The sequence below is a fragment of the Lacerta agilis genome, chromosome 7, assembly GCF_009819535.1.
Source record: "Lacerta agilis isolate rLacAgi1 chromosome 7, rLacAgi1.pri, whole genome shotgun sequence".
Classification (NCBI taxonomy): Eukaryota; Metazoa; Chordata; class Lepidosauria; order Squamata; family Lacertidae; genus Lacerta; species Lacerta agilis.
The window spans coordinates 72,867,782-72,895,441 of record NC_046318.1 but is presented as its reverse complement, the minus strand read 5'-3'; the positions used below and the strand labels follow the sequence as shown (position 1 = coordinate 72,895,441).

The 27,660-nt window shown below is 45.9% G+C and overlaps 2 protein-coding genes across 4 annotated transcripts in view; one reads left to right on the top strand and one right to left on the bottom strand.

Annotated features, from left to right (window-relative positions):
* Positions 1-1,744: 1,744 nt before the first annotated feature.
* On the top strand, positions 1,745-14,996 carry DERL1 (derlin 1). Its single transcript, XM_033155803.1, has 8 exons — positions 1,745-2,061; positions 5,452-5,563; positions 7,140-7,204; positions 9,284-9,310; positions 10,971-11,066; positions 12,279-12,331; positions 13,248-13,358; positions 14,583-14,996. Exons 1-8 carry the CDS (start codon positions 1,909-1,911, stop codon positions 14,719-14,721), a joined length of 756 nt encoding a protein of 251 aa, XP_033011694.1. The 5' UTR covers positions 1,745-1,908; the 3' UTR covers positions 14,722-14,996.
* Positions 14,997-19,351: 4,355 nt separating this feature from the next.
* Positions 19,352-27,660, bottom strand: part of ZHX2 (zinc fingers and homeoboxes 2) — a 43,887-nt gene continuing 35,578 nt past the window's right edge. For all 3 annotated transcript variants that reach the window (XM_033155801.1, XM_033155802.1, XM_033155800.1), the window contains exons 2-3: positions 22,710-25,273; positions 19,352-20,529 (exon numbers count right to left, since the gene is read on the bottom strand). In XM_033155801.1, coding sequence (XP_033011692.1) covers positions 22,715-25,114 — 2,400 coding nt within the window. In that variant the 5' untranslated portion in view covers positions 25,115-25,273 and the 3' untranslated portion in view covers positions 19,352-20,529; positions 22,710-22,714. The remainder of the gene's footprint in view (positions 20,530-22,709; positions 25,274-27,660) is intronic.

Genomic DNA, 27,660 nt, shown 5'->3' with positions numbered 1-27,660 from the left:
CTCCAGCACCATAATTAAAAAACATCAATTCTTCGGCGATCAGCCTTCTTTATGGTCCAGCTCTCACTTCCATACATCACTACTGGGAAAACCACAGCTTTAACGAATTAACTAATTCGTTCCGCGAGTTACTTCGTATTGCGAAAAGTTGCAAGGCGCGGTTTCCCACAGGAATGCATTGTGCGAAAATCGCAAAACATTTTCGTCTTGCGGAGCACGGCCATAGAAAAATTCGTCTTGTGAGTCACCCAAAAAAACCGCAAAACCCTTTCGTCTAGCATGTTTTTCGTTGTGTGAGGCATTTGTCTTGCGAGGTACCACTGTATACGGACCTTTGTTGGCAAGGTGATGTCTCTGCTTTTTAAGATGCTGTCTAGGCTAGTCATTGCTTTTCTCCCAAGAAGCAAGCGTCTTTTAATTTCGTGACTCCTGTCACCATATGCAGTGATCACGGAACCCAAGAAAGTAAAATCTTTCACTGCCTCCATTTCTTCCCCTTCTATTTGCCAGGAGGTGATGGGACCAGTGGCCATGATCTTAGGTTTTTTATTTATTAAATGATTATAATAATAATATCACTTGCTTTAAAAATAAAGCAGACATAACTGCCCAGCGTAATTAGAAGGCATCTCATGGTGCAAGAATAATTGATCGGAAGGGATTCATTCCGTGGTCATCTAGTCCAACCCCCTGCAATGCAGGAATATAAACGAATGCATACATGACTGATGGCCATGCAACCTCTGCTTAAAATTATTATTATTTATTAAATCTGTATACCACCCTTCACCCAAAGATCTCTGGGCGGTTCACAGCATAAAAAATACAAAAGCAAAACACAAAATGCATAATGAAAACAAGAACAAACCAAACCAAACCAAACCAAACCAAACCAAACCGATAACCCTCTCTCCAAGCAAGAAGAGTCCACCATCTCTCTTGGAAGTCTGTTCATGTGCCTTTTAAAAATGCATTGTGGTAGGTAGACATTCAAGAGGGGCAGCTTCCCAGTACCCACACAGAGGTAGAGATTTGCTAGGCTTGCCACACGTCAGGAAAATTCCTGACATGTCCTGGCTTTCGGGTGTAAAAATGGGGTTGGGGAAATTTTGCTGAATTGGAAAAATGTCAGGGAAAACCCAGATGTGATGGAAAAAGCAGTGGAAACAGCTCCAGAAGCTTCGAACCACTATTTGTAGCTGAGGTTTCCCCAAAAAAGCTCAACAATGTTGGTAAGTTTCCTTTAAAAAAAAGGTCAACTCTGCGGGTGTCAGGAATTTTACTTTTTGAAATATGGCAACCCCAGATTTCCAGTTAAGTGTCATGTAAGCTCTGGATAATATTCATCCAGATCGGCTTAGAGAAGAGAGAGAAAAACTAATGCACTACAACTAAAGTGTCACACACCCCTCTGATATTAGTAAGCCCGTCTGGGATATTATATGCCTGGAATTGGTATTTAAATAAAGCGCACTTATTGAACATTAGTGCTGCGGCTTGCAGCAAACAGGGGTGAGTTGGGATCAGGATAAACAGTTAAAAAAATAAATTAAAGCCTCTGTATGTTTACTTCCTCCTTTCTATTTTTCCCCCAACACGCTCCCACGTGTATTGGAAAACAGGGGTGATAAACGGTGCCCGCTGTCCCTTTAAGAGACGGGACTTCCGGCGACGCTCCTTCCGCCCCGCCCCTCCTCAGAGCGAAAGCCGGAAACCGGAAGTGGCCGTTGCTCGGCCGAATTCGGCGCGGCCACGTCGGAGGAAGGCGGGCCCCTCCCACCGTCCCACCTTCCGCGGCTTCGCTGTCATAGGAGCGGCTCCGGCGAGCGCGTCGGGCAGCGGAAGGCCCAGCACCGAAGGCGCCCGGCGCCCAGGCCTCGTAGCGGCTAGACCGGCGGCGGAGGGGAGATGTCGGACCTCGGGGAGTGGTTCCGGAGCATCCCGCTCATCACCCGCTACTGGTTCGCCGGCGCCATCGCGGTCCCTCTCGTCGGCAAGCTAGGCCTCGTCAGCCCTTTCTACCTCTTCCTGTGGCCCGAGGCCTTTATCAACCGCTTCCAGGTAAGCGGGTGGGCGGACTGCAGCTCCCGGCATGCTCAGCGCGAGCCTGGCTCCTAAGAATCACCCGGCGGCGCTGCGCTGTGCATGCTGGGAGTTGTAGTTAATGATTCCTTTGGAGTCGTTGTGAGGCTCGGCAGCGGTGGTTGTCAGTGGATCGCAGGGAGTTGGAAGGGACCCCCAGGGTTCATCTAGCCCAGCCCCCTGCGATGCAGGACGCCTGCCTACCGCCGTCCCTGGGTGGGCTCGAACCAGCGACTTTTCTGGTTGAGAGCCAGGCGCACTGACCCATTGTGCCACCCGAGGGAGCCACGCGGGAAGTGTCAGTGCTGTGTCATGACCACTTGTTGGGGGGACAGGACACCACTTGTAAGTGGTTTCTTCAATGTTTTGCTTCCTCCCTTACTTCTTAAACGGGAATGGGTGAGGAGCTATGAAAAGGCAGGCTTGTTTTGAGCCTAGGAGTTCATGCCTCTTTCCTGAAAGCAAAGCACGCCACCCCGGTTTAGTGGGGAATGTTTAGGTCTTTACCATCATGGGTTCAAATTCACACAGTAAGTCCTGAAACTCATTCGCCGCATCTTGAAGCTTGAACATCATCATCATCATCATCAGTAACTCAAAATCAAACACTGTTACTTTGTGTGCAGCCACTTTATCCCCTCCTTTTGTGCAGATGAGTGAATAATACATGTACAGTATATAAAGCCCAGTGTTTAGTGTCGGCATCTTGGTTAGTTCAGCAAGCACTATGCTTAATCATTTTCTGGTTTGGATTTAATAAGGAACTATGACGGAAGGATTTCTGGTTTGTTTGTTTGTTTGTTTGTTGTTGTTGTTGTTGTTGTTGTGGGGGAGCCTGGGCTAACAAAGTGCCTTTGCCCTTGTATTGGAATGTCAGAATAACAGTTCCATTAATAGGGTGAGGAGGCCAGGGCAGAATAGGTTTCCATCTGGACCTTGCTAGGTCTACAGGACTGCCATCTTCAGCAAGCAGCAAAGCAGCCATAAATAGAACACCTTCCAGGTGGTGTTCTCTGAAATGTTACCCACCCTACATACATGGCCAGCTAAATATTCTCAGTGTGTTTGTGAGGCAAGAATCTGGATTTGTTAGGCACTGAGGAAACATTATGGAACCATCTAGGCTTCTATGAAAGGGACAGGCTTCATTGAACCAGGGAAGAACTCTGTTCTTAAAATTAATGTTGTAACAGAGCAGCTTTTAAGTTGGTCACTGGAGGAGCAGCTGTTTTGGGATATGCAAGGATGAACATGTTGGATCGTGCAAGGGGAACATTATAGGAATTCAAAGAGGCCAAAGTAAAGTACTGTAGGATAAAATGCATGTGCCAGATACGTTTGGAAACAGAGATCATGAATAGACGTTCATTTGTTAATTACAGAAGCCTGCAAGCCAGAATGCTTGGTTTTAAAAGAGAGCATAGATGTATTGGGCATAGTGGGCAATGGTAGCACACAGTTGCCTCCGCATCTGGACTCTATAGGAAGGACAGAGAAGCGTGTTTTGGAGGTGGTGTTGCTCTGCATGTCAAAGAGGACACAGTCCCACAAGCTTGAAATCGAAAAAAGGGCAGACTCCACCACAGAATTGTTAGGTGGTGATATTGGACCCCACAGAATTGTTAGGTGGTGATATTGGACCCCACAGAATTGTTAGGTGGTGATATTTAGTACTGGGGACCTGCTATCACCCCCCTGATCAAAATGCTCAGGAAGATCTTGAGAAGGAGCTCAGGGAGGCACCCAAAAGAAGGAATGTCATAGTAAAAGGTGACTTCAGCTACCCACACATAGATCACAGATGTGTGTGCTCCAGCCATTGTTATTTTTTAAAAATTCAAATACATACATTTATTATCTAGTATATTTTTTATAATTTTCCATATATTTGTCCATACACAGTCTTATGTCTGTAAGCTATCTGCTCAAATATTTGTCAAATACTCTATCCATTGATTAAAGGAGACCATAGATTTATCTTTGCAGTGTATCAATATCAGTTTCTTAGCCATAGTGAAGGCACAGAGAATCCATTAATGTTGACCAGGTGTCAAATTCCATGTAGTAGGTTGAAAATTTAAAATAATACTAACCTCTGACAATGTTAGATTGTATACATAATTTTTTTTGGGAGAAGCTAACACTGTCTCCCAGAACTTCATAGGTGTGGGGCATTGCATAAACATATTTTTTTAAAGAAGCATTGCTTTTACTACATCTCCAACAACATGTTTTATAAGACTCAGTTTAAAATCCATTGACACCTTTGCTACAGATGCAAAATGCGCCTGGCACCTGGCTAATTTCGAACACTGTAATAATACCAATCCATGAACTACACCATGCTGCTTAATCACAGCTGCTATTTTTTAACATATCATTATTATACTCAGGCTTCCACCTTCTGCACACTTACATGGCAGTGAGTCCCATTGAACAAGCTGGGGCTTCTGAGTAAGCATGCGCAGCTATGTGCTGTCAAGAGTTATTTTATTGCCAGTGGTGAAATCGGAAATCGAGGCTAGTGAAATGTAGGGGAAAGCTGGGATTAAGTTGATGACTTCTTTGTGTGTCAGAAATGCAAGCATGGTCAGCCCCTTGTGGCAAGGCTATTATTTTGTGGCTGCTGCTACTCAAGAGTTAGCAGGGCTGGAAATGTCATAGGCAGGGAGTTCGATAGAACAGGTGGAGATGTGCTCAATTTTTTGCGTAATGACAGGCGATGCTTGTGCAAGTCCTACAATATAGCATTGGGAACGTAGCCATCTACCGCTTAGAGATTTTTGAAATAGTAAGCGGCATTTAAATGATTTTAAATATATGATATAAGCCACCCTCAAAGAAATACGCTACTTCATTTCTATAGCATGGATAAAGTGGGGTCCTTCTCCGAGAAGTTACTTGTGCAATGCCATGCTCTTGGATCAGAGCTTTCCAAACTTTTCATGTCGCTGACATACTTTTTAGACGTGCATCGTTTTGCGACACAGTGATTCAGTTTTACAAGAAAACTGGAGGTTTAACTATCCCCTTTCTGGCCCCAGGAGGAGTGTGGGGAGCATTCACACGACATATGTACAAACTGCAGATGACATACTAACATGTCGCAACACACAGTTTGGAAAGCTCGTCTTAGATGGTTGTCACTATTCTTTTTTGCTTTTTGTTTCACTCTGACTTCACTCCCCTACATTTCTCTCCCATCTGTGTATATGCTAGTCAAGTGAGGCTTTCATGCCATGCATCATGTGGAGTTGATAAGCTTAAGCCATAATAAATTTGTCAGTATTTAAGGTGCCGCAAGACTCTTGGTTGTTTCACTGTAATAAACCTCTGAATTCATACTCTCTCTTTAAAATGTTTGAACAGATCTGGAGGCCAATCACAGCAACCTTCTATTTTCCAGTCGGCCCAGGAACGGGGTTTCTTTACCTGGTGAACTTATATTTTTTGTATCAGTATTCATCACGATTAGAAACAGGTAATGTAACATCAAATGTATAACATACTATTTTGTTTTCACATTCAGTGGCACTAGTTACCTTCCATATTCTTTTATAATCTTCTGGGTCCATCTTGTGGAGATAGATGCTAATTTGGATGCATATATAAGAACAGAAGAAGCTGCCCTATACTGAATCAAGGCATTGGTCCATCAAGCTCAGTATGGTCTGCAGTGGCTGTCCAGGATTTAAAACAGAGGGACTCTCGCTCCCAGCCCTACCTGGAGATGCCAGGCATTGAACCTGTGACCTTATGCGTGCAAGGCAGGGGCTCTGCCATGGAGTTGTGAGAATCTAATCTTGCTAAGATGCAGAACTCGCAGGGTTGCACCCAAACCTCTACCAATTCTTCATGCAGCCCTTAGCGCTGCCTCCTAGCTGTCACCTTCTGGAGCAGCTTTCTGAGGGGCATGAGGCTGCAGGGAGAATTTGTGAAAACAGCCTATCTCCTCTAGTGGGAGAGGTTTCTGGGCAGAGTACCCATGATAGTCTGGACCCATGGGAGGTTAATGAAAATACAAATCTCTTTCTCTCTCTGTCTGTCTCTGTCTCTCTGTGTGTGTACACCAGGGGTCAGCAAACTTTTTCAGCAGGGGGCCGGTCCACTGTCCCTCAGACCTTGTGGGGGGCCGGAATATATTTTTGGGGAAAAAATATGAACGAATTCCTATGCCCCAGAAATAACCCAGAGAGGCATTTTAAATAAAAGCACACATTCTACTCATGTAAAAACGCACTGATTCCTGGACTGTCCGCGGGCCAGATTTAGAAGGTGATTGGGCCGCATCCGGCCCCCGGGCCTTAGTTTGGGGACCCCTGGTGTACACAATGCTAGTCTTTGGGGCATGCTCAGGTTTTGGGGATGAGAGGAAAATGGAGGCTGCCTATTTAGAATCAAGGTGCTGTTTTGAGGCTGCTGTCCTATTCCTGTGTGGTCTGAATTCACTGGTACAGTCGTACCTTGGATCCTGAATGCCCTGAACCTTGGACATTTTGGCTCCCGAACACCGCAAAACCCGGACGTGATTGTTTTTCAGTGTTACATTTGGAAGCCGAACGTCCGATGGGGCTTCCACGGCTTCCGATTGGCTGAAGGAGCTTCCTGCAGCCAAGCGGAAGCTGCGATTTGGTTTTCGAACGTTTTGGAAGTTGAATGGATTCCGTTTGACTTCCAAGGTATGACCGTACCTCGAAGATGCACTGCAGCATTGTTTCCTGTATTTTTTGCAGAAAAATAATGCTAGATCCAAAGCTGGTACCCATATTGAATAAAGAGGCTTCCCCCTCTCCAGATGTGGAGATGATATAGTTTGTGTCTATTAAAACAGCGAGTTTTTCTTTCAAGCATTTCTTAATTGGAATAAAACCTTTCCTGACTCTTCCTGTGGGCTCCTAAAATGGATCAGCCTCTCGTTTCTTCCTCTGAACGAAAGCCGCAGTTGTGTCGTGCAATGTAATCATAGCCCTTAAGATCCACCCAGCGTCTCTGGGGGGAACAATGCAAAACAACTGCCAAGGTTTCAGCTCGCTCTAACGCCACTCTTTTGTTCACAGGCGCTTTCGATGGAAGACCCGCCGACTATATGTTCATGCTTCTCTTTAATTGGATCTGCATAGTTGTATCCTTTTTTATTTGCCACACCAACATTTTGGCATGTTTGAGTCCTGCAGAGGGGTGGGCATGGGGTGTGTGTGGTCCTCATCTGTGTTCAATCACACATCCACTGCATGGCCTTAGTAGTTGTAGTAGTATTTATTAAATTTGTATACCACTCTTCATCTGAAGATCACAGGGCAGTTGGTAACATAAAAATACAAAACGAGAACACAAAATATATAATAGAGAACAGAACCCAATACTGCCCCCCCTCCCCGCACAAAGGCCATAGATTGTTTAATCAGCTGAAGAGTAATCTTTTCGCCTGGCAGCGCCAAATGAGCCTCCCTTAGGAGAGCATTCCACAAATGGGGAGCCACCGCAGAAAAGGCCTATTCTCCTGTAGTGGACCTCTTGTGGAGGGGGCACACGAAGAAGGGTCTCGGGTGATGATCACAGGGTCCGGGTTGGTTCATATGGAGAGAGGCAGTCCTTGAGATATTGTGGTCCTGAACCGTTTAAGGCTTTACAGGTCAAAGCCAACATTTAGTCAAGTCAATACAGTGGTACCTCGGGTTACGGACCCGATCCGTTCCGGGATGCCGTTCGCACCTTGAAAAGTCCGTAACCCGAGCGGCAGTATCACGCTTCTGCGCATGTGCGAACTGTGCAGAACACTTCTGCGCATTCAAAAACCGCGTAGGCCGCTTTGTGCATGCTCGCCGGGCGAAACCCGGAAGCAAACACTTCCGGGTTTGCCGCGTTCGGAACCCAAAAAAACTCAACCCGAAGCATACGTAACCTGAGGTATGACTGTATCTGCTTCACTTCTTTTTTTCTTTTTTAAAGAAAATTTATTATATTTAAAAACAGAAAAACGAAATACAAAAATACAAAATACAAACACTACAAATACAAAAAATAAAAACAGCACTTAACTAAACAACAAAAACTCAAACACCAAAAATACCACTATCTAAGCATCCTCATACTTATTTAAATCTTACTTAATAGACTTCCTCCCATCTTCTATGCTGCGTTCATTGCAAATTTACTTTAGTAACTTTATAACGACTTTAAATCAACATTCACAATTAATCTATACCCTGTCTATCTATCATCTTATCTTTAACTTTAACAGCTTATATCATACCTATACACCTTAACAATTCTAGCAATTACTGCTTCACTTCTTTCTGCCCCTTTTGTACTATAATGTGTTGTTAATTATTATTATTAATAATAATTTTATTATTTATACCCCGTCAACCTGGCTGGGTTTCCCCAGCCACTCTGGGCAGTTTCCAGCACACAGTAAACATTAAAAACCTCCTGATACAGGGCTGCCTTCAGATGTCATCTAAATGTTGTGTAAGTTCTTTCTCTCCTTGACAACTGGTGGCTTTGCGTTTGTCTGTATGTGTAGGAATAGCTGTAAGGATTGCAGGTAAAACAACTCAGAAAGATGCTGTATAAATAGTTTTATAATATGGCATCATTGGCCCTGTACTAAACCCTGATTGAGTGGCTGAGACTTAATGAGCTCAGATTGAAGTGTTGGGCCTGTGCCTATCCGCTTCTTCTGTGGCTAGGGGAAGGACTTATGCCAAGTTGAGTTTAGCTTTCGAGGAATCTTGGCTTCGTATTCTGTAAAAAAACAACAACCCAGTACTCCTGGCTTAAAATGACTAATGGTTTAACAGTGGCAGCTTCAAATTTGGCAACTGTGTTACACCAGGACATCTCATTCGTACCTAATGCTAAGATGAGATTCTTTGAAAGCAGAACTAAACTTTGCAGAAGTCTTCCTTCTGGTCCTGCCTGAGGAGAGGTGGGAGGGGAGGCGGGCACATCCTAGGTTGCACTTGAGTCCATTGAAGCTTGCCTGCAGAACAGTAATGGCAGTGTCTAGTGTGGCCTGCGAATGTAGCCATTCTCAGTCAAGAAGACCCCACAGTATGTCCAGCTAACAGAACATTTTCTTCTGCACTGTACTGCGTTGAATCTGACTCACTGTCCCTTGAGTTGCATGTGCCCCATCACAAGGTTGCGCTTCTTGTCTTCTGTTTTAGTTTGGTTTTCCTTAGTGAAACAATGAAAGATCACTGGTTTGGCGATGAATATGCAGGTAAGCATGCCTGTTTTCAAAGCGACCTGGCTTCTAAAGTGCCAGGTCTTTCGTGCTACTTGTACAGAATTCATGTGGGTCAGATCAGAGTGGATTATGTGTAGTTCTGTGTATTCAGTACTCTCCCATCTAAAGCTGGCAGGGAGAAAAAGGGTCTGTTTGTGTTTCTGAACACCTGAAAAGAAAGAGCACCAAGCAAAACACTCATCATTCCTGTTCAGCAAGATTGGTGTGAATTTTGCGCTGATACCGAAGTGCAAAACTGTAGGAGAAATAACCCTGAGAGAAAATGGCTGCACGTCTCTCAGAACATCCCCCGCTCCTCTCACGCAGCTGCAAGGAGGAGAGACTGGAAGCTTTCCCTTCTGTTCTTATCTAACTGCAATTTTGCATCGTGTCCACACAGGATGTATTGTGCTTTCTCTGTGGTGTGACCGAAAGAAGCAGGTTTAGGAAGCTGACCGCAGATTAGGCATTGGACGCTGAAAATAGGGGCAAGGGCTTCTGATCTTCTCACAGGCATGCTTTGGAAGGAGAAATTACACAGGCTTAAGGCTTATTCACGTAACGTAGGGTTGGGGAACCTCTGGCCACCCAGATGACTACAACCCACATTGTTCCTGTTCATTGTCTATGCTGACTCTGGCTGATGGGAGTTGGGGAGTCCAGCAATATGCGGAAACTACCGGTTTTCCATCCCTGGTATAATGATGATAAACCACATCATACCCATTGAATGCATTTTGTGCCTGTAGTTAGCCAGATGATGAGCAGTCTTACCAGGGCTGTCTTAGAGGGATTGGCCGCCGTGCCGCAGCAATCCCTCTGTGCCTCCGGCGTGCCGCCTCTCCGCCCACTTCCCTCCCGCGCTGGCCGCCCCTCGGGAGGGGGGGGTGGGCGAGCGGGGGATGAGGGGCGTGGAGCGGCGCGGGGCTTTGCGCGCCCTTCCAGCGCTCCAGCTGGGGCTCCCGCCTGCTCACCTGCCGACGTGCGAGCTCCCGCCCGCCCGTGGGTGCGGGTTGGGGAGGGGGTGCCCAGTATGCCGGTGGGCTCGCAGGGGTGCCCCTGGGGGGCCCCACGTATTGTGGTTTGACCAATCTTGACAACAGGCCTTTGTATTTGCTACATTATCTGGGACAGGCAGCAAAACCCGATTTCTCACACTCCAGCATGCTGTCATGCCTGGGGATAGGCTGCTTTCTGCTTGGCGGGTCTCAAATTAGAGAGCCCGGGGCAAAGAGGAAAAACGCCTTTCTAAAACATTTCCTCAATGACGATCTGTTGTCAGGTGTGGAGAGACCTCTCTGTGACAAACATCCATGAAAGAGCCACAGCAAACTTTGGACTATGAATAATTGTAACTATAGTTAGTGATGACACCTCAAGGTTATAACCAGTTCTCAGATTCAAGTGACATGCTGCAGTTAATCAAAAACAGAAGGCAAAGATTTCAAACTCCCCTGTGCAACAATGTCAGGAGTGGGGAGGGGACACACGCCAGAGTCTTGTTTCCATAATACTAAATCCAGGTTTGAAGTTATGTGCAAATTGGAGAGAACACTGAACAGGCCTCTGCGTTAATTTTTATTGTGAGCTTTCTGCAGTTGCTTAGGTCTCCTGTACCAAATCTCAATCTTCTTGTCTTCTCATTCTCTTGTAGTTGCTGATGATTCCCTTGATCATGTCCGTACTTTACGTTTGGGCCCAGCTGAACAGAGACATGATTGTTTCATTTTGGTTTGGGACACGGTTTAAGGTAAGGCCAAAGGGCTTTCCCCTTTCCTCAAGCCTTTTGCCCATATCAAAGGAACTTTGCTCGCTCACTGGGGAAGGGAGGCAGTCTCTCCCCCCCCCCCCGGTGACTACTTGTCCCTTCCAGATTCTTAAAGGGATACTGGCATCAGAGGAGCTCTTTTGCTGCCACTAAAGGTGCCCCACTTTCTGCAGGGTAGCCTCAGAGTTGGTATCATGTGCCTTGGCCACAATAGACGTAGACCCATGTGTGAGATGGCAATGTCTTTGTACCACATTGTATGCTCTAGAAACACCTTGAGATGCTGCAACCAGGCATGGGCTTGTAGCAGAGCTCCTTTACCCACCTCCCTGATGCTACTAGCCACCTCATGTCAGATCGCCATGGTTTCCCTTGGCTGCCAGATACGTAGTTGTGGGAGCTAATGCTATCGTGGAATATTAGGATTGGAGAAGGAGATTTGTCGTCCTTGTCCGGTATGCAGTGAGGTGGTGTACAGACAAGGAAAATATTGGCAAAGGCAATGAAGGATGGGAGGGAAAGGCAGAGTCAGAAGAGAGATTTTTGTGCTAGCGGAGGCAAGGGATGGAGCAAAAAAGCAAGGAGGCAAGGGATGGAGCAAAAAAGGGCATTTAACTGCAACTTGGGGGCTTGAAAGGTGTCCTGATATCATGTTGTAACCCAGGAAGAGGTACTTCTAAAATGTGAATTACACGTCACCGACTAGGTAGAGCAAAACCTGCATAGTTGAGGGGGGAAACTTCTATATCATGTCATGCAATAATCATGGAGTTGTTTCCAGTGATGCGATTGGAGCTCTGTTTGATCCAACAGGAGCCTGCTGGATCAGCCCAATAGCCCACCTAGTCCAGCAGCCTGCTCTTTCAGGGGCTGGCCACGCAGCCACTGACTTTGCCTTTCTCTGCTCCTCAGATATTCTCCAAAATGGACCCCAACCCCCTGGTGCAGATTTTCAGGGTGTGCAGTGGGCTTCAGAGATGAGCAGAGGAGGGGGGTGCTCTGTTGTGCAAGTGGAAGTCTTGCCCGAGTGAAACAGCAGCATTGGCTGCAACCCCTGAACATTAAATGCTCAATAATGTACTTAGCTAGCTATATTTCCGTCGGGGAATTGTATTTGGAGAATTCAGAAGCAGGTGGAGACTAAATTGCGATCTTCAGTTTCCTTGTTCACAGCATGTGCTATTGTTGTCCTAGGCATGCTATCTACCGTGGGTTATCCTGGGATTCAACTATATCATTGGAGGCTCGTAAGTATTCCCAAATACCCGTTTTATATTACAGTAAATATAGTCCTTACAGTAACATGTGGCTTACTTCCATACCCCAAAGGGCATCTGAAACATCTGGATAATTTAAGAGGAATGTGTGTGAATGCAGTAGCCTTTTTGCAAGGAGACGCTCTTTTCCTTGCATTGCCCAGCTCTTCCAGTGACCCAACCTGCAGATCTTCACTGGCGGGTTTCTCGGCGAGCAATTTCCATGGTGAAAGGTCCTAGCCATAGTACCAGCCCTGCTCAAGCTGCAATTGTTCCTGCATGAGCAGCAGGCTCCTGTGTCCTTCCCTCCCCAAAAGAAAAGGTGAATGCGGGAAGGAAAGGAACTTCCTGTGCCCGTTTGGCCTTCTGTCTGCCTTATTTTTTAGCCTGTCCTTTGAGCATGGTGACTGCTAGGAGTTGCGGCTTTGGGCATGTATGGTACATTTTTTGCTGCTACACAGGAGTATAGCAATATGGGAGTATTTTGCTGCTATACAGGAGAGTCAGCGTGGTGTAGTGGTTAAGAGCGGTGGGCTTGTAATCTGGTGAACTGGGTTCGCTTCCCCACTCCTCCACATGCAGCTGCTGGGTGCCCTTTGGCTAGTCACACTTCTCTGAAGTCTCTCAGCCTCACTCACCTCACAGAGTGTTGTGGGGGAGGAAGGGAAAGGAGATTGTTAGCTGCTTTGAGACTCCTTAAGGTAGTGATAAAGCGGGATATCCAATCCAAACTCCCCCCCCCCTCCTCCTAGGGATAGGAGCCCAAGGCTGACCCTCCCTCCAGCCCCAACTGGCTGTATGTTGGGGCAACCAAGGTTCAGTGGGTATAGATTGCCTTCAGGTCGGCCGCAGAAAATGCTTTACTACAGAATTGTTAAAAGTTGATCCCATTCTCTTCTCCCTGCAGTATCATCAACGAGCTGATTGGCAACCTGGTTGGCCACCTGTACTTTTTCTTAATGTTTAAATATCCAATAGACTTGGGTGGAAGAAATTTCCTATCAACGCCTCAGTTCCTGTAAGTTGTTTTAAAAGGTTTTCTCCTTTTAAAAAAAATGAAAATCAGGTTGCTTATTTGGAAACACAGAGTTATCCTGTTTGAAAAAAAAGGTTTATAACAACGATAACTAGAGAATTTAGGTGACCCAAGCAAGCTTTTCCAGTTTGGTGGATCTGTGATGGGGTCTTCCACATTTATCAGAGCATGCATCTCTTACAGCGAAACCAATAAGGAGAGCTTCTCAGCTGAAACTTTTAGAAGCCATGAATCAAAGAGGAGGAAGGGAGAAGATGATAATAGACTTGTAAAATGAAGTTTGAAAACAAATTAATTCAACTTAAAACAGGACTGGCTTACGCATGCTTACTCAAAAATGTCTTTCTGAATTAACGTGGAGAGGAAGAAGCAGCAGAGATACATTTCAGACATCGTGATATATCAGCATATACCCATATTTAGCTGTTGGTATACCACAATGCTGAAAACCAGATATCGCCCAGTCCTTGATGCAAGCACACATACTCACAATCTCTCTCTCAGAATACATATTGGTTCTATCCCAGTTCAAAGCCAAAGAGTGAGATACAACCACACCGTTTCAAGGAGAGAAATAATTGCTGTAGCTGCCTAGCACTTCCTGGAACCCATAGGTGACACATTTGTAGTCACTGCCAAATGTGACAGATCCTCCATTTTAAACTGGGACATTTAACACTTTTTAATGTATTCATATACAGTGCTTTTGAGATCTCCCCGAGTGCTTGATAAAAGAATGTAAACTGACGAAAGAGCTTTCAGACTTGTTAGGGGTCTGTCAAAGCAGTCCCATTTAGGTTAAAACTGCACTCGAAAGGGCAGGATTGGGATTGAACAGTATCTTAGCCATATGTCATCCAATCATTTTGCTGTTGGGCCAGCTTATGGCTCTTACTGTGTACAGCGGTACCTCGGGTTAAGAACTTAATTCGTTCTGGAGGTCTGTTCTTAACCTGAGGTACCACTTTAGCTAATGGGGTCACGCCACCACCATGCAATTTCTGTTCTCATCCTGAAGCAAAGTTCTCAACCCGAGGTACTATTTCTGGGTTAGCAGAGCCTGTAATCTGAAGCATCTGTAACCTGAAGCGTCTGTAACCCAAGGTACCACTGTAGATTCTACATGCACAATGCCACAAAGCTGGAACTAGTCCCGATTTTAGAAAGACCAGGCATTTCTGAACGGCTCTTTTGCTTGGCCCCCAGGTACCACTGGCTGCCGAACAGGAGAGGAGGAGTCTCTGGATTTGGTGTGCCCCCCGCCAGCATGCGCAGGCCTGCAGAGAACCGCCAGGGCGAAGGGAGACACAACTGGGGCCAGGGTTTTCGGCTGGGTGATCAGTGAAAGAACTTACTGCTTTTTCTCCTCTTCTTTTTTCTTTTTGTGTGTGCGGGACATCTTCAACCATTCACGGGAATGGCTCCTACTGAGGAGTGTACTCAAGAACTGGGTTTGCTTTAGGGCAAATGGGTCTGGCCCATTAAGAAATCTTACTTTTTCTTTTCGTTCCTGGTGGAAGATGACACAACGGAAGGCACAAGATAGATTTTACTCCAGGCTGTTGAATAGTGCTCAACTCAGTGCTGCCATTAAAAAAAAAAAAAGAGAACACACATTTTTAATATTGTCTAGCACAGTGTATTTTCTTTTACCAACCTCTCCTCAGGTGAATTTATGTTGTTGCATCTGCATTTCAGGCCTCTCTTTGCGTAAAAGCCCTACAGAGTCCAGTAAGAATCAACTCCTTGGGTCAGAGAATTGTCCAACACAGTAACTGGTAAAAAAAAAAGGGTTACTAGCAGGAGCTCTTCGGGTATTGATAACTCTGTTGGTATTTATTTAGCAGGAACAGATCCTAAAATATCCTGTGTAGGGCACCAGATACCTGTTTTGACTGGAGGAGATGCGAACCTAGGCCACTGAGGCAGAGCGCTAGCCCTCTTTTGGAATTTTTTCGCTGCAGCCATCTAAATGCCTCTGCCTCTTCAGCTGTAGATTGGGCGCACTTTAATGCCAGTCCTGTGCACACACTCACTTGGTGGGGCTTACTTCAGAGTAAATAACACGCATAGGACCAAGACAAAACAAGAGTTCTTTGGAATCTGTAAGGTAATCACGCTTGGGGTTTGTATCTTGTAAAGGGGAAGGCAAGCTGTGAAAAACCAAGTTGGAGGGTTAGCAAAAATTATTTTGTGTTTTCAAACAAGACTCCCAGCCAACCTGTGTTTCAGCATCTCTCATTCTGGAAGAAAATTTGAAATTTGGGTACCTGAGAATGTTCAGTAGTAACCTTCATCGCAAGTTAAGCAGCTCGGTTATAATACGCGTAATGGGTATCTAAATGACTGATGACTTTTTTATGTGGGGTGACATTGGAGATATTTGGATAGAGGGAGGAGAAAGCAGACCTAACCTTGTCCTCCCAATCTGCTGGTTTGTTTGTTCCTTCTCCTCCTCATCTCTCTCTCCCCCCCCCTTTATTCCCAAGCAAACCACATCAAGTTGTGCTTACCTGTGTTCCCACCTGCAAAATGGGACTGCAAAACATTTCACCCAGCTGCGCAAGTAGGCACTCTTTCCATAGCACTGCAAACATGGAAAGTGCTGTAGAAGCGATTATGAATGCTTTGGGTTGAAATTGCTACTGATATTTCTCCGTGCATCAAAGGTGTAGCCAATGTGGGATCCTCGAGATGTTGTCGGACCCTCATCAGGGCCAACTGCATTTGGAGGGCACTGTGTTGTCTACCCTTGCTCTGTGTATATTTGTATACTGAACTGGGGTGAGGTGGGGTTGGCGCGAGAGCGATATTTTCACCGGATTTCGCTTTCCCAAAGGTGTGAACCTACTGTGGCAGTCTTCGTTGAGGAAAACAGAAACCTTGCAATTATGTGTCTTGATAGTGGGAAAAGGTATAGATTAAGAAATCATTTAGCAGTGTCCTCATGGTAATAAACCTTCCGGTGGCTCTTGCTTGAGATATGTAATAAAAAGGATGGCATTTCCCCAAGGTCAGAATATATTTGTCATTAATTCTGGCTTGTAGCACGTGGGAACCCAAATTCCTATAGCATATCGTCATGAATTAATCCTGGTGGTTTTGTGAATGGGCTGTCCCCATGTGCACGGGGACAGCACAGCTTTGCTTGTTGTTCATTCACACAACATGTTCCACTGGCAAAGAGTCAAGCAACTTAACGTTGCACTCTAGGCTTGCCTCTTCAGCAGTGGGAACAGTTGTACCGAAACCAGAAAGCAAATTTCAGTTGTGTATGCAGTTCTTTGCCCAAGGCTGCTTGTTCTCTTTTCATACACTGCCTAAGCTGTGTAAATTGTGAATGTTACCCCCAACCCAGGTTCCAAAAACAGGAACTCATTGTGAATACTTTAAGGAATGGGATTTTGTCTTCTCTGCATTCTAGGAGAAATTGGCCTCTGTATTGCTTGAGGCATTGTGGTTGGTCTGTACAAAAAGCTGAGTTTCTCCCAAAGACCATTCTGTAGAATGGAACCAAAGTGAAATCCATGAACAGACATGACTAATTTGGGCCCATTAATTCTGATGAGTCTACTCTGAGTCGAATCTAATTGGCTACAACCCCATAGCTATACTGATCATAGAGCTAATCAACGCATCCATTTTAAGCAGAGGTGCAGCCAACTTCATAATGTAGGTGGGAAATCGCAGCTTGGAATATGTTCTTATGTAGAAAGTACTCCATGGAGGGGAAGAGGGAGTAAGAAAAGCTTTCCATAGCTTTAATAATTGCTCCCTGGCAAGCTAGCATTCCAAAGCCAGGGATATTTGGGGGTCTTTGTGAAGGTGGAGGAATCCACTCATTCAGTTCTCCGCCTCTGTTGGAAATAATACCACTTCTAAATGATGTATCTCAGCTCTAATTTAAGAGATCTCTTACACTGTTTTAGCAGATTCTTTCCCCCGATGCTGAATGGCAGCAGCCCTGCCGCAGCTGAAGAGACCTGCCAATCTTGCGTAGCCAACAAGGACCATTATTAAGCCTGCATTGTGCAGCTTCTCACTTGAACCCTGGTAGCAGAAAGGGGAAAGCAGCGGTTGCTGGTGCTCAAAGAACCAAGCATGTTTTTTAAAGGGAACCTGTAGCTTGGCTCTAAGCCACGAGAATTGCTGTCCTACCAACCCATTGGTTGTCCTACCAAGCTGCTAGCTCATCCTGAACAGAGCAATGATTTCCATCCCTTAAAAAGTATAAAGCACACCAGAGGAGAAGAGAAGGGGGCAGGTTCAGTGTCTGAAATTTCTGTCTGCACCATAATCTTAAAGCAAAAGTCAAATATTCAGGAAGGGCATACGGTACAGCAATTGTACCATGTTGCAGTGCATGTGAGGGGTGGTTTGGTTAGTGAACACCTAAGCCAGTGACATTCTCCCCCCCCCCCAAGACCTCATGTTGATTTTTGCAGTGGTCTAGTCTTGTGGAAGACCAGTTCTTCTCAAAGCTGGATTTGGCTATCAGAATGTGTCCCTGCATCTCTCTGCACATGGGGAACACAGCAGGGAGGCTTCTAGTCTGCCTTCTCACATGCAACTGGTGCATATCCAAGCCTGGTGTCCACCCTAGATCAATACCATGTGCCTTCCCTGGATGTTAAAAACTCACTTTTGGGCACTTCGCGCTACTTTGGTTTTTGTTCACCCGAAGCACTTTTCCCTCCCCACTCTCAAACTGCCGACGGCAGCTTCTGTTACGAAATGAGCACTTCTTTTTGTAGATAATTTCTCTTTTTTGTAACCATTTTTTTTTGTTCTTGGCAAAGTTTTAAATTAAAGATGTAAAACTCTAGAAACCTGTCTGACACTGAATTTGTTCCAGCTTTGCATGCCTTTGACTTTACTGTGCAAACGCAAGAGAGCTCTGTAGGTGCTCCCCCAGCTGTAAATTGAATACTGCTGTTCTCACAAAGCTGTAAAAATTCCTACAGGGCAGTAGATTATTGTTGCCGACTTCTTGGGGAGCTCTTCCTACATTGTGTCTTGCTCAACCTTGCAAAACGTCCTATGTAGCTGAGTAGTAATATTGGGTCATTAAAAGATGCATTGTCTAAGGCCATCTATGAGCAATTCCGCCATTGCTCCATCTGTAGACGGTGAGAAAAACCCTTTCTCATGCCAAGAGGGCATGTGGCAGTATCCATAGAATTCCTGCCACTAGGACTTCTACTGGTGCAATGCAGCATCCCTTTTCTGTGCCCGCTCCCAATCCTGGGCGGGAGCAAAATATGTACCTTCGTATAGTAGGCTAGTTTCTTCACGTGCTCCTCTACCTTCCATTCAGGCAAGCAAGAAGCACCACCAGCGTTTAAGGAAATATTCTAACCAGGCAGAGACTCTCAAGAGGGTGCAAAGCAGGGCGAGGGGAGAGTACGTGACCCAGAGATAGGGCCAGGCAGGCGTGGAAGGCTCCATTTGGCCCTTTTGTCTGAGGTTCCCCCTCCACGATGCAAAACATGCCTGGGAAACTTCTGGCCTGCCAGGCCTCATCACCTGTCCAAGCTCCAGTCCGCACCCAAAATTTCATGGAAAATTGGTCCTTCCTCATTCATCATCCAATTGGAAACTTGGTGTTTGTGCACTTAAGGGTGTCTGTCTATCTGTCTATCTATCTATCTATCTATCTATCTATCTATCTATCTATCTATTTTAAGGATGTGGGCACATCCATTTTCTCCCAAGGCAATAGAAGCCCGAGAGAGGGAGAGAAGGTTCTTCCCTCTTGACTATAGAGAATGATAGCAGTGGGATTTCAATGCCTCTAAATCCAGCTGGCAAAATAATGGCTGTGAATGACAGTAGGCCTTGCTTCTTCCTGGATAACTTTCTTTAAGCTGCCACTCAGCATTCAAGAGCAGGCACACTATGCTATATTTAAAGCTACTTAGCAGCGTGAGGAAGATGTTGCATTTAAAAAAAATAAAAAAAGTGAGACAAGAGGAAAAGCTTACCAAAAACATTAAAGCCTTTTGTATTACTGAGTTACAAGAAACAAGCAAAAAGTTAGAAAAGTGTTTTGTTTTAATTCAAACTCCCTAGCAATTAGATTTGTGCAGTGTATGGTGGGATGGGAAATGGATCTGTCTCTCCAAACCAAAGCAACTTCACCATTTGAGCTGTACCCATAGGACAGTTCGTCCCCTCTCTCAGCAGTTGTTTGGAGAACAAAAGTGCATTCTGAGGACCTAGAAACAAATGAAAGATGTAGTGGCCGAGGGTTCAAGAAACCACGTTGTGCACTATAGCACCTAAGGCTGACAAAAATATGTCTCTGTCTTTGCACCAGACAAAGAATTGTGAGCAAGTTCAGTTATTAAGAAGCTTAAGCCCTCCATTGTAAAGTCTTTTTTTTTTAAAGGATTGTACTACATGTAGTAGAAAAAGGTGCTTGGAACAAGCAAAGGCGTACTGTCAACAACTCTGGAGGCTCCACAATCCAGATGTTTTGGCAAACGGTGAAATGCAGGATGTGTTAAAGAGATCGGCTGTCTCTCCAAGACAAAATGTTTCTGCTGCTTTTCCTGCATGCAGAGGAACAAAAGGGAGCCATCTGCAAATAAAAGGCTCTTGAGAAAGTCGCAACGAGCAGCTAGCCCTAGACTGAACAGGTAAAAATGTGTTGAGATGGGTAAACTCTCACAGCGAAAATAGAGAAACATCTTCAGAAACATGTGCAGCAGGCCAAAAGGGTTTCCAAGTCATCATGGATGTAGACGCAGCGGTAACTAATTTTCAAGAAAACCGATAAGCCAAATCGTGACCTCGAGATGGCAATGAGAATCCACAGCGTATGCGCCACCCAGGAAAGGCAGCAAGACGTCTCCACGTTGTAAATGGGAAGTTACAATGGGAGGTAAGCAAGTTGGACGCTGTGGGGAAAAAACCTATGTACAAGGGCCCTTGTTGGAAAAGTCCCCTGGTGGAAATTTGGCACCGTGAGATCTGTAGTGACGCTCCACAGGACTGTCCTTTCTCCAACACAACTGTACCCACGTGCCTTGAACCAGGAGGCAAAACCCGCTGGATTTTCCTGCTTCTGAAGATCCTGCTTGCTCCCAGGGTCACTGAAGGCGTACTCCAAAAGAGTGGAAAGATAGGTCCAGAAAGCTGAACGATATGCCTATGACAGATAAACAAATTAGTGCATGGAATATGGTTACTATTTCGCAAAACAGAACATAGCTTGCACACCAGCCACAGCCCTCCTTTGTGCTTTTTGGCTGTGGGGCACTAACTCAGGAGCATGAAATTCAATGGGTCTTCTTTCTTGGGAGTGAAACAAATACAGCTGTGTGTGTAGGTTAAACCAGTGTTTTTCAACCTTTTTGGGGCAAAGGCACACTTGTTTCATTGAAAAAATCTCGAGGCACACCACCATTAGAAAATGTTAAAAAATGTTGAAAAATTTAACTCTGTGCCTATATTGACTATATATAAAGTAATTTTTCAATTTTTCCCACGGCACACCAGGCAACATCTCGCGGCACACTAGTGTGCCGCGGAACAGTGGTTGAAAAACACTGGGTTAAACCACAGAGCCTAGGGCTTGCCGATCAGAAGGTCGGCAGTTCGAATCCCTGCGATGGGGTGAGCTCCCGTTGTTCGGTCCCAGCTCCTGCCCACCTAGCAGTTCGAAAGCACGTCAAAAGTGCAAGCAGATAAATAGGTACCGCTAAACGATAAATGGCGTTTCCATGCGCTGCTCTGGTTCGCCAAAAGCGGCTTAGTCATGCTGGCCACATGACCCGGAAGCTGTACGCCGGCTCCCTCAGCCAGTAACGTGAGATTAACGTTGCAACCCCAGAGTCAGACATGACTGGACCTAATGGTCAGGGGTGTAGGGGAAGACTTTGGACAGCCCTGGAAGTGACATACTTAATTTTCCCTCACACCAAGACCAATGGTAAGGATTTTTTTTAAAACAACAACAACAAAGGCTGCAGCCCATAAAAAGCTTCCGTAAAAAGAAGTAGCCCCAGCTCATCTTCATTCTCCCTTACTGGGTCGCTCTGCCTGGCTGCAAACCTACACACACTTACCTGGGAATTAAATCCTTGTTGAACTCAGTGATGCTTATTTCTGAGCAAGCTTGCAGAGGAGTGTGCTTGTAAGAGACAGCATCTCTTCTCGCCCCCAGTAAGTTATCTGGATGCCAAAGGATAGGCCTGCGCAGTGTGCAACACACCTGGCGTATTGCATGTGATTTGCACCCATCACTCCTATTCCCTGCATTCTGTGCTTGCCCACCTGGGCACAGAAAACTCCTGATTTTACTAATGGAAAACGTAAGGAGAATGCTGAAGCTAACCAAATTAATTTTTCAGATTTCTGTCTGGTACTAAGCAGCCGTTTACAAGGGGTCCTGTGTGTCTAGTGCCTGTGGCAACAGCTTTAAGATACCCTACAATCAAAAAGAAATCTTTAGTACCTGATCCCAGCTTACAAACAACACAATACAATATTTTCAACAGCAAACCATCTGAGACTTTTTAAGTGTTACCAATTCTTTGCTGGATGGTGTCCCAAAAGCATGATGAGACCATGTTAATAAGCATGTCAGAGTTTGTATGTTTTTCCCACTAGAGGGCCTAAGTTTGCGTTTTCGGCAATGAGGAGTGTTTAAAAAGACACTAAGCCAGGGGCAGATAAATGAAATCAAAATACACACAGAGAATTGGGAGACTCCTTGGATTATGATTAATCGGTTAAGGTGGATCTGAAAAGCATGCAGAGTCTGCTGTCTCCTAAGCATATAAAACAGGTCAATATTTTTCTCGATTCCCATCTAGAGCTAAATACATGCGGCATTCAAAATTTGCCCGGCGTGTTGACGTTGCGCGCGTGAGCATCACTTCTCCCTCCCTAACTTGGGCAGAAGCTTCCTGGGCTTTGGGAAAGAGGTGCCAGGCCTCTGACAAGATGCTGCAGCCCTCCTGCCTCCTTCCCAAAGCAGGACAGGCTTCGGGGAGGTGGCGGAAGGGCTCTTGGACCCCATCAAAGCATCACGCAGAAGCTTCCCAGGCTTTGGGAAGGAGGTGCCAGGCGTTAGTACTTTAATACTCTTAATTTACCAGGAACGTTTTGGGGACGGGCCTAGTTCCCCATGTCCACTGACTGCAAGTGTGCTGATGTTCCTCCAACACTTGAGAGAAGATTTGGGAACTGTGGGGTGGGGTGGGGAGGAGAAAGTTCTGCTGCACAAGTGGAAGTTGCTATAGCTGGACGCAACCCTAGAATTAGAACAGTGAGCCAAGGAGGACCACGGCCAGCGTTAGGTCAACAAACAATCCCCATCGTTACCTGTCTTAGGTGCGAGAGGTATCGCCAGGTATACTTTCAGAATCAAAACCTGCTTTGCTTCCAGGTGCTGCTTGACCCCAGCTGTCCATACAGTCCGAAGCGTCGTCGTCGATGGTGACTTCCACCCAACTCACATTTCCCTTGTTCTCGTTATTGCCTTGACTACCCCGGTCACCGCATTCAGATTTCTCCATGCCCTCTATGTCCTGCTTCTCCGGCTTCTGGTGCTCCTTGCTGGGTTGCTGAACCCCCTCGCTACTGCTACTTGCCGTCTCGGTGGCTGCTGGTCCTTTTGCCTCGTCATATCCGTCGGCGGCATACTGCTGCTGGTATTGGTCCAGCCATTTCAGCGTCCCGGTTCGCAGGCAGCTCCTGTTCTCTTTGAACCAACGCACTATTTCAGTCCTCGTGAGCCCCGTCTGAGCCGCCAACTCGTCATACTCCTGCGGAGTCGGCCACTGTGTCCTCGCAAACGTGCTCTTCAGCAAGTGCGCCTGCTCTTGGCTACTTGGGGCAAATGCTGTCGAGCACCTGGACAAAGAGGTCGGTGCCTGGCAGATGTCGAACTGCTCTGTCGGAACGATGGTACCATTGGAAGCCCCTTCCTCCTTATTCCTTACGCTCGGCCCCATCAAGTCCAAGACGGCTTGTTCCATAGTATCCCTGAGCTTTCTGCGCTCAGAGAACCAGGCCTCAACCTCTCGTCTAGTCATGCAAGCTTCGTTCCGGAGCCTTTCCAACTCGCTTTGGGTTGGAAAAGAACTCTTGATAAAGCTTTCTTCAAGGACCCCCAGCTGTTCTCTGGATTTTCCTTTGAACTTCTGGAAAATGAGGTCCGGGAATGGGTTATAGTTCCGCCCCTGCCTTGCAGCCACAAGAGCAACCTGGTCCTTGGCTAGCGACTCGCTCGTGATGTGGACAATCCCTCGCTGGCTCCGGTATCGGTGGTCGCTGAACCACTTCTTGATCTCGCTTCGGGAGAGGCCCGTGACTTCTATCAGCCTGTACACCTCCGCGTTATCGGGGAACTGGCTGACAATGAAACTCGCCTTCAGGGCTGCTATTTGCTCCTTGGTCTTCTTGCGGTCATTTGCCAGCAGCACAGGAGACAAGGGCACTGCGGCCGTGCTCGTCGGAGCAGCAGGGGCGATCTGTTTGGACAAGACCTCCGTGGCGACAACGTGTGGGCGCTTGACTTCCGGGACAGCCGTCTGGGCCTGCATGCTCCGTTTCTGCCCTTGGTTGGCCGCCACGGCAAGGGCAATGGGGGAAACATTGGACCCGTTTGAGACTTGTGTCAAAACCAGGCCAGTCTGGCTAAGTATCTGGCAAGGCACAGCCGTCTGGATCATCGGCTGAGGCATTTTTGCAGCGGCGACGTGAGCGGGCAGAACGGCAATGGTCTGGGCTGCTGGTTGGATAGTGCCATTGAACATCTTCTTCCTTGCCTCCTCCACCTCTTCCGGAGACCAGCTGATGCCGTGCTTCAGACGCTGGGTGGCAAACCAAATCCGGATCTGCTCCTCGGGATGCTTGGACGCGGCTGTCAACCACGACAACTCCGCCTGCGTAGGGTACGGAAACTTGTTGAAGGAGCTGATCATGGTTGTGTTGGTGTCCAGTGCGGAATTGTATTTGGTACTGTTCAGCGGCACGGGGACTTTGGGAACCAGGTTGATGTTTGGCGGGAGTTGCACAGAGGGCATCACGTGGGCCAGGATATCGTGGAGAAGCTCTGCTCCGTTAATGCATGTGATAGGCTCCGTGGTCTCCGTCACCAGGTGGTGAATCCCATCCAGGTGGTTCTCTAAAGAAACTTTCCTGCCTTCAACTTTAGGCTTCCCAACGTTAATCACTGGGGTGGTCTTGCTTGTAACACTAGGCCCGACAGGAACCACCTCGATTTCGGGGGTTTCCACGGCAACCGAACTGCTCGTCGCCTCAATGGACTGCTCTAGGACGGTCTGGTTGTTGAGCTTGATCAACTTGAGCTTGAAGTTGTTCTCTCCCGGGTGGAGTTTGGCGTTGTGTTCGGATAAGGAATCATACTTTTTGGTTGTGAAGTTGCATTCGGCGCACACATACAGGGGGTTGAGGATCACGTTGGGGTGCTGGGTGTCTATGTGCTCCGTGAACTCGTTCAGATTCTGCGTGGAATAGGGGCAGTACTTACATTCGTAGCCTCCGAGGGGTTTCCTGGCCAGGTTGGCCGGGGAGGATTTCCCTTCGATTACCTCACAGTCATTTTCGCAGCTCTCCTTACCGGCCACCAAACCATTGCTCGCGTCCTGCTCTGGAGTGCCGCTCACTGCCCTTCCCATGCTACAGTCCTTGGGAGGTTCCTGCTCCATGGCCTCAGATGCTCGAACCATACATGGAGTGGTCGATTTCCTTTTGCTAGCCATGGCAGCTGTACAACTGTCCTTGGCAAGAGCAGCTTCTTCTCTCGGGCAAGATGCTCTCCGAGATGGCTTATTGTGTGATGTTGTCCAGGATGTGTGCCCTAAAGAATTCCAGCCATGGCCTTCAGCTCTGGCCACCACACCAATTGGGCTGCATGGCACCTACAAGAGAAGACATGCACCGTTAAAACACATCATCTTAAATACAACCCCACCCCCCCAAATAACTGTTTTTAGTGTCATGGCATTTTTGCATGCTACTCAGTATTGATCCAGAGTAGATTCCAATGTATAGTTAGCAGAGTAAAAATTTAAACGACGTTGCAGGATTCCCAAAAAATAGACCAGAGGCGATTAATATTTCATCCAGCAGAGCTTTACTGCTACTTGAAGGCAAATGAGCATAATGGCCACAAATCTAATACATTCAGGATTGGCACTGTCCATAAGAAATCCAGTTGCAGCGGACTTAACTTAAACTTACAATAACTTATAACAAGTCTAAACCTTAACACTAAGCATACTATATACAGAGAAAGTGAAACCCAGGCTCCTTCTGGCTCCGCTTTTATAGTTAGCATGAGGTTGACAGACAGAGATAAGAGAACCAGTTTAAACCAGCTGTACTCAGCTTCTCTGAAGGAATAACCCAAACAACATGAACCTTCTGATTGTTTCTGTCACGCAGAGAAGCTTCCAGAAACTTCCAGAACGCTCTTGAATTAATTAGAATAGGAAAGAATAGGAAAGTATCAGATTGATACTTTCCGCACCAAGAATTGCAAACTGACATTTAGTTCCTATGCAAGTGCATGTACACTTAATAAACTGGAGTAACTCGATTATTTGCCAGCTAAAATTTTGTTGGAATGGGTGTCAGAAACCTAAAGAAATATACTCTAGTTTGGATACAATATAGAAACGGTCATTTGTTCAAAACTCCTCCCCAAGGAAAGCCGGCCCCAAACCCCGTGACATTGAAAACTTATTACTGGGGATCAATCATTTATTACAAAGGATCAACCATTCATTGCTTAAATATTGACTATTTATTGGAAACGTTTCTCATTTTAGGACACAAAAATGCAAGTGAAGTGCCCACCAAACATTATGTCAGCACAAATATTTCAACTTGCACATGAGAATCTTTGCTCTCCCCTCTTTCCATGCATGCCCTGGGTCCAGCCCAAATCTTCTCCAATCTACAATCCCAAGCATAGTAAGAAAGGAATGAATTACCTTCTTGCGTGTTGGAAAATCAAGTTAAGGAAACCTACTTTGCACCTGTTGCCATTCTTGAAATTTTATTTCTTACAAAATTCCTACCATGATGTAAGGCTGTCCCAAATTCCTTTATTCTAGCATATTCAAATCAAATTAATGAAAAGGGGGTTGTCTCCCTTCTCTTGCTCAGAGTGTGTTAAACAAGCTTATTTAGTTAAATGTCTTTTATGCTAGTTAAGTCTATTTACTTAAGTGGTTTTTAATGCCACTCTTCTGGATCACAGATCCTGCCAAACTGGCTTGCAGTAAAAGGACTGCAATAGAACAACAAAAAACAGAGTTAAAACTCTATACATAATTTAGCCGATTAACTAGACAAGTCAAGCAGATGAGAAAACCATATAAAATCACCACCGGAGCCATCGCCCTCATTTCTGGCACAGAATACCAGCCACTCCAGCTTATCTCAGTCAAGCGCCAATTGGAAAGGAAACGTATTTTGGGCTTGTCTTAAAGGAAGCAACGAGTAAAAAACAGCTCAGGGGGGAGGGAATTCTACTCTTTGCCCCCTACTGAAAATGTCCACTTGGACACATGGTTATCTCATATTATAATCACCAATCTGACAGACTTTTACAAGTGCCACATGGTGTTTCTTCCGTACCTTCAAGTAATCAACCCTTCCGTGTGGCAGCGACTAAACTGCCTGTTTTTGCAGCCCAATAAAAACTTTTTGTGTTTTTATATTATGTTGGAAGCTGCACAGAGTGACTGGGGCAACCCAGTTGGATGGGTGTGGGGTATAATTAATAAACAGCTATATTATTATTGCCCAGACAGGTATTTTAAATATGTAATTTTATAGTACGGATTTTTAAATCTGCTGATTTTATTTCCAAAAACAAAACAGGGTGACTTGTTTTGGTTTCAGTTCTTTCTGTTAGTAGGCTAAGCTGCTTTAAACATCTGGTTTTGTTGGGGCTTTTATTGTATATTTTATATCAACCGCTAAGATGTTTTGATGGTTAACTGGTATATAAAGCCTGTTCAACAAATATAAATGAGTAAAACCAACATTTCCCATACTCTGGACACCCACCCTCCTCCCAATTTGTAACTGGGGGACATGCGAGCAGCAGTCAATCAATGTACCATCATTTTGACATTTTCTGATAAAACCAAATTCTTAACCTAATGCATTGGACACCATTTCCAAGTGCTAAACTGGTATTGAGGCTTTCCAGTTTAAAACAAAAGCCCCAACATATCTAAATGGTGATTTGCTTCTTGTGGTCTTCTTTACTTTCATTTATCGTAGGGATCAA